Below are 7,390 nucleotides of genomic sequence, written 5' to 3'. Positions count from 1 at the left end.
CTGGATGAGGCACCTGGATGTAACGAGGCACAAGAGGTAATGAGACACCAGGATGAGGCACCAGGATGTAACGAGGCACAGGAGGTAATGAGCCACCTGGATGTAATGAGGCACAGGAGGTAATGAGGCATCTGGATGTAATGAGGCACAGGAGGTAATGAGGCACCTGGATGTAATGAGGCACAGGAGGTAATGAGACACCTGGATGTAATGAGGCACAGGAGGTAATGAGACACCTGGATGTAATGAGGCACAGGAGGTAATGAGGCACCTGGATGTAATGAGGCACAGGAGGTAATGAGGCACCTGGATGTAATGAGGCACAGGAGGTAATGAGGCACCTGGATGTAATGAGGCACAGGAGGTAATGAGGCACCTGGATGTAATGAGGCACAGGAGGTAATGAGACACCTGGATGAAGCACTGAGGTGATGAGGCACAGGAGGAGGTGATGAGACACCAGGCTGAGGCACTGAGGTGATGCGGCAGAGGATTTGTTGTGGTTCGCCGTTTCGCTGGTTCGGACGTGTCTTTCCACCTTCCCTCATTCGCCGTTACAGGTCTCCGTTATGTGCCACGCCCCTGTAGACCCGCCCACTCACACGTCTCCTCCTGGTTATTTTTTCTTGCCACGCCCACTCCGCTCTTTTCCTCACTACGCTGAGCACGCCCACTCATGACTCCGCCCACTTTCAGTTTCTTTTCCTTTTCCTTGCCGTCTTTCTTTTTGCTCCGCCTTCTCTGTCTCCGCCCCCTGCTCATGACCACGCCCCTTCATCCTGATCTCCAGGAAGCTGCGACGGCAGTGTCAGAGAGAACGCGGCCCCGACCGCACGTCCCGAGCTCTTGGGGGCCCCGACCGCACCTCCCGAGCTCCTAGGGGCCCCGACCGCACTTCCTGGGGGCCCCGACCGCACTTCCTAGGGGCCCCGACCGCACGTCCCGAGCTCCGGGGGCCCCGACCGCACGTCCCGAGCTCCGGGGGGCCCCGACCGCACTTCCTGAGCACCGGGGGGCCCCGACCGCACTTCCACAGCTCCGGGGGGCCCCGACCGCACTTCCTGACCTCCGGGGGGCCCCGACCGCACTTCCACAGCTCCGGGGGGCCCCGACCGCACTTCCTGAGCTCCGGGGGGCCCCGACCGCACTTCCTGAGCACCGGGGGGCCCCGACCGCACTTCCACAGCTCCGGGGGGCCCCGACCGCACTTCCTGAGCTCCGGGGGGCCCCGACCGCACTTCCTAGGGGCCCCGACCGCACGTCCCGAACTCCGGGGGCCCCGACCGCACGTCCCGAGCTCCGGGGGGCCCCGACCGCACTTCCTGAGCACCGGGGGGCCCCGACCGCACTTCCTAGGGGCCCCGACCGCACGTCCCGAGCTCCGGGGGCCCCGACCGCACGTCCCGAGCTCCGGGGGGCCCCGACCGCACTTCCTGAGCACCGGGGGGCCCCGACCGCACTTCCACAGCTCCGGGGGGCCCCGACCGCACTTCCACAGCTCCTGGGGGCCCCGACCGCACTTCCTGAGCTCCTGGGGACCCGACCTCACGTCCCGAGCTCCGGGGGGCCCTGACTCCAGGTTCTCTCTGGGCTTGACTGCTGCGGCTGCTCGGGGGCGTTTCCTCTGTCCGCTCCTCGGGGGCGGCTCCTGCCGGTCACATTGGTAAATGGGCACATGGGGGGCTAGCGGTTCAGTTCGGGGCCCCCTGAGTGCGGAGGACATGTGGGGCTGGAGCAGGTAGTGGCCCCCGGTGTCCTGAGCCCCCACAATGGCGGAGCACCTGGAGCTGCTGTCGGAGATGCCGGCGGTCGGCCGTATGAGCACGCAGGAGCGGCTGAGGCACGCGCAAAAGAGGCGTGCGCAGCAGCTGAAGAGGTGGGCGCAGGGCGAGAAGGAGGCGCCGGGCCGGAGGCCGAAGAGCCGGAAAGTGGGGGCCCGAGCCGGCCGCAAGGTGCTGTTCCCCCAGAACGTCACCTTACTGGAGGCCGCAGCACGGAACGACGCCGAGGAGGGTGAGAGGCAGCGCGCCGCCGAGACGTGTGCACCCCCTATATATATATATATATATATATATGTGTATACCCCCATATATATACATACACCCCCAATATATGTACACCCCCCATATATATATACACCCCCAATGTATATACACCCCCTATATACCCCCATATATGTACACCCCCATATATATATACACCCCATATATGTACACCCCCCATATATACCTCCCATATATGTACACCCCCCCAATATATGTACACCCCCGTATATATATACACCCCCATATACGTTCTCTCTATCTATCTATCTATCTATGTATATATATATATATATATATATATATATATATATATATATATATATATATATATATATATATATATATAAAATCAGTGCTCAAAAAATAAAGGGAACACTAAACTCCCACATCCTAGATATCACTGAATGAAATATTCCAGTTGTAAATCTTTATTCATTACATAGTGGAATGTGTTGCGAACAATAAAACCCAAAAATGATCAACGTAAATCACAACTAATATCCCACGGAGGTCTGGAGTTGGAATGATGCTCAAAATAAAAGCGGAAAATGAAGTTACAGGCTGATCCAACTTCAGTGGAAATGCCTCAAGACAAGGAAATGATGCTCAGTAGTGTGTGGCCTCCACGTGCCTGTATGACCTCCCTACAACGCCTGGACATGCTCCTGATGAGGCGGCGGATGGTCTCATGAGGGATCTCCTCCCAGACCTGGACTAAAGCATCCGCCATCTCCTGGACAGTCTGTGGTGCAACGTGACGTTGGTGGATGGTGCGAGACATGATGTCCCAGATGTGTTCAATCGGATTCAGGTCTGGGGAATGGGCGGGCCAGTCCATAGCTTCAATGCCTTCATCTTGCAGGAACTGCTGACACACTCCAGCCACATGAGGTCTGGCATTGTCCTGCATTAGGAGGAACCCAGGGCCAACCGCACCAGCATATGGTCTCACAATGGGTCTGAGGATCTCATCTCGGTACCAAATGGCAGTCAGGCTACCTCTGGTGAGCACATGGAGGGCTGTGCGGCCCTCCAAAGACATGCCACCCCACACCATTACTGACCCACTGCCAAACCGGTCATGCTGAAGGATGTTGCAGGCAGCAGATCGCTCTCCACGGCGTCTCCAGACTGCCACATGTGCTCTGTGTGAACCTGCTTTAATCTGTGAAGAGCACAGGGCGCCAGGTGTGAATTTGCCAATCCTGGTGTTCTGTGGCAAATGCCAAGCGTCCTGCATGGTGTTGAGCTGTGAGCACAACCCCCATCTGTCGACATCGGGCACTCAGACTATCCTCATGGAGTTGGTTTCTAACCATTTGTGCAGACACATGCACATTTGTGGCCTGCTGGAGGTTATTTTGCAGGGCTCTGCCAGTGCTCCTCCTGTTCCTCCTTGCACAAATGCTGAGGTAGCGGTCCTGCTGCTGGGTTGTTGCCCTCCTACGGCTCCCTATACGTCTCCGGGTGTACTGGCCTATCTCCTAGTAGTGCCTCCAGCCTCTGGACACTACGCTGACAGACACAGCAAACCTTCTTGCCACAGCTCACATTGATGTGCCATCCTGGATGAGCTGCACTACCTGAGCCACTTGTGTGGGTTGTAGAGTCCGTCTCATGCTACCACAAGTGTGAAAGCACAACCAACATTCAAAAGTGACCAAAACATCAGCCAGAAAGCATTGTACTGAGATGTGGTCTGTGGTCCCCACCTGCAGGACCTCTCCTTTATTGAGGGGGTCTTGAGAATTGTCAATTTCCATCTGTTGTCTATTCCATTTGCATAACAGCTTGTGAAATCGATTGTCAGTCAGTGTTGTTCCTAATTGGACAGTTTGATTTCACATAAGTTTGATTTACTTGGAGTTAGATTCTGTTGTTTAAGTGTTCCCTTTATTTTTTTGAGTCCAAAGTCCAGAGTCACTTAGAAATGTTAATGTGATAAATGACTATTCTAGCTGCAGACGTCTGGTTAGTGATGCAATATCATCATAGGTGTATAGAGGCCCATTGCCAACAACCATCACTCCTGTGTTCTTATGGTACTTTGTGTTTGCTAACTGTGTAACAAGGCTAATGGATGGTTAGAATACCCCTGAAAACCCTTGTGCAAGTATGTTAGCACAGCTGAAAACAGTTTGGCTGATTACAGAACCTATAAACCTGGCCTTCCTTTGAGCTAGTTGAGAATCTGGAGAATTGTCCCCCAAAAAACGAGCCGCCATACAGCGTCATAAGCGAAAAAATAAATAAAGTTATAGTCCTCAGAATAAAGTGATGCAAAAAATTTTTTTATTTGTATAAAATAGTTTTTATTGTATAAAAGTGCCAAAAACATAAAAAAAGATATAAATGAGGTATCGCTGTAATCGTACTGACCCAAAGTATAAAACTGCTTTATCAATTTTACCAAACACAGAATGGTATAAACGCCCCCCCCCAAAAGAAATTCCGGAATTGCTGGTTTTTGGTCATTCTGCTTCTCACAAATCTGAATAAAGAGCAATCAAAAAATGTCACATGCCGAAAAACTTTACCAATAAAAACGTCAACTCGTCCCGCAAAAAACATGACCTCACATGACTCTGTGGACCAAAATATGGAAAAATTATAGCTCTCAAAATGTGGTGATGAAAAAACAGTTTTGCAATAAAAAGCGTCTTTAAGCGTGTGACAGCTGCCAATCATAAAAACCCGCTATAAATAGTAATCAAACCCCCCTTCATCACCCCCCTTTAGTTAGTGAAAAATAATAAAATTAAAAAAATGTATTTATTTCTATTTTCCCGTTAGGGTTGGGGCTATAGTTAGGGCTAGGGTTAGGGTTACATTTACGGTTGGGATTAGGGTTAGGGCTCATTTCCACTTGCGAGAAAAACGGACCAGTGCAATCCGATAAATCGGACTGCCCTCGGACCAATGTTTTTCAATAGGTGACATCTCATTTGCGTTTTTTTCTCAGCCGAAATCGCACTGCTGCGATTTGCTGCGAGTCTCGGACGAGACTCGCCAATTCAAGTCAATGGGTGCGAGAAAAATAACGCACAGAATACGGACCATCCGTATTCCGTCCGTTTTTTACGGATACCTTACCATTCTGTGGTGGGGGGGGTCCCTGCCGGCCGGACCGGCCGACTAATGTACTGAGGACGGCAGGGATTTCTGTGGGTGATTGGGGTCAGGAGCTTCATGTCAGGTTCTGTTGTGGGTTGTGATACCAGTTGGATGCTGTAATTGTTGGTAGATGTGATGGTTTGACGTGGGAGGGAGGACATGACAGAGGTGACAAGTGTCAGAAGTCCGACCCTGGGCCACTACAGGGCTTCCCACCCCACACCTAGCCCCCCACAGGGGTATGTGGCCCTGGGGGCCTCAGATTTCTCCATGACGGCCAGTCTGACCCCTGGTGTTATATGCTAATGGCCTGGGGTATCCTCAGGGGCATCTGACGGCCTCCCCTGTCTCCTCCTGACCCTTGGTGGGGTGTTGGGATCTGCCGGCCTCTTGTTTCTCCTCCTGACCCTTGGTGGGGTGGGGGGATCTGCAGGCCTCCTGTCTCCTCCTGACCCTTGGTGGGGTAGGGGGATCTGCAGACCTCTCATGTCTCCTCCTGACCCTTGGTGGGGTGTTGGGATCTGCCGGCCTCTTGTTTCTCCTCCTGACCCTTGGTGGGGTAGGGGGATCTGCAGGCCTCCTGTCTCCTCCTGACCCTTGGTGGGGTAGGGGGATCTGCAGACCTCTCATGTCTCCTCCTGACCCTTGGTGGGGTGGGGGGATCTGCAGGCCTCTCGTTTCTCCTCCTGACCCTTGGTGGGGTGGGGGGATCTGCAGGTGTCTTCTGACCCTTGGTGGGGTAGGGGGATCTGCAGACCTCTCATGTCTCCTCCTGACCCTTGGTGGGGTGGGGGGACCTGCCGGCCTCTCGTTTCTCCTCCTGAACCTTGGTGGGGTGGGGGGATCTGCAGGCCTCCTGTCTCCTCCTGACCCTTGGTGGGGTGGGGGGATCTGCAGGCCTCTCGTTTCTCCTCCTGACCCTTGGTTGAGTAGGGGGATCTGCAGGCCTCTCGTTTCTCCTCCTGACCCTTGGTGGGGTAGGGGGATCTGCAGACCTCTCATGTCTCCTCCTGACCCTTGGTGGGGTGGGGGGATCTGCCGGCCTCTCGTTTCTCCTCCTGACCCTTGGTGGGGTGGGGGGATCTGCCGGCCTCTCGTTTCTCCTCCTGACCCTTGGTGGGGTGGGGGGATCTGCAGGCCTCTCGTTTCTCCTCCTGACCCTTGGTTGAGTAGGGGGATCTGCAGGTGTCTTCTGACCCTTGGTGGGGTGGGGGGATGTGCAGACCTCTTTTTTTCTTCTCCTGACCCTTGGTGGGGGGATCTGCAGGCCTCTTGTTTCTTCTCCTGACCCTTGGTGGGATGGGGGGATCTGCAGGCCTCTCCTGTCTCCTCCTGACCCTTTGTGGGGTGTTGGGATCTGCAGGCATCTGCTCTCTGGGTAGGGTGGTGTTAAGTGATAATCTTGTTACCCCGCCCGTTGGGGGCCACCTTCCAGGATTAATGGGATTACTGTGAGGTGCCTCAGGCCGGAGTGACTCCTTGTGTCCTGGGTGTCGGCCTCCCCGTGTTTGTGTGTATATACATACATGGCTGGGGTAAATCTTGCTCCACTTCTGACCTGGCGTGCACCGTTACCCCACAAATAATAGGGAGGCCCCCAATTAACCCTTACCCCGCAGCAGTAATGTCTGCGGAAGATTACTAAGGGTCGGAGACTAATCTAATGCACAACGGCCCGCTGCCCTGTATAAGTATAAGATATTGTAATTGAATTGATATTATGGTGCTGCTGATGTAGCCCCCCCCCCAATTCCTGGGACATGTCCAGGGGCTCTGCTGATTATCGGGGTCTGCCGTCTCCTCCGTCCATGTCACATTTACTCCCAGCATCCTGGACTAGTATCCCCACCATCCCAGAAATCCCCGGGGAGTGAAGACTTTACACAGCAGCGTAAATACATTACATGGATACAAGTAAGTGCACCCCCTGTATTATCGGGATCGGGTGTATCCGCCACACCCTCTGTAAACAGGTGCATGACGCAGCCGTGTAATATCCATACACTGGTCGTCCTGGAGAATGCCACCACCGAAAACTTGTAGGCTGCCATGAGATTGCCTGGAGGGGAACGGGGAAGGGGTGCCTGGAGGGGAACGGGGAAGGGGTGCCTGGAGGGGAACGGGGAAGGGGTGCCTGGAGGGGAACGGGGAAGGGGTGCCTGGAGGGGAACGGGGAAGGGGTGCCTGGAGGGGAACGGGGAAGGGGTGCCTGGAGGGGAACGGGGAAGGGG

The 7,390-nt window shown here is 54.4% G+C and overlaps 1 protein-coding gene across 1 annotated transcript in view; it reads left to right on the top strand.

The window, feature by feature from the left end:
• The first annotated feature begins 1,468 nt into the window (after positions 1-1,468).
• Positions 1,469-7,390, top strand: part of PPP1R16A (protein phosphatase 1 regulatory subunit 16A) — a 125,376-nt gene continuing 119,454 nt past the window's right edge. Inside the window, 1 exon segment of the mRNA XM_077271520.1 lies at positions 1,469-2,013. Within this exon segment, the coding sequence (XP_077127635.1) occupies positions 1,770-2,013 (244 nt within the window). The 5' untranslated portion in view covers positions 1,469-1,769.

Source organism: Ranitomeya variabilis, chromosome 6 (genome assembly GCF_051348905.1).
Source record: "Ranitomeya variabilis isolate aRanVar5 chromosome 6, aRanVar5.hap1, whole genome shotgun sequence".
Lineage (NCBI taxonomy): Eukaryota > Metazoa > Chordata > Amphibia > Anura > Dendrobatidae > Ranitomeya > Ranitomeya variabilis.
Note: the sequence above shows the minus strand (reverse complement) of the source record. Positions and strands in the feature narration are given on the sequence as shown.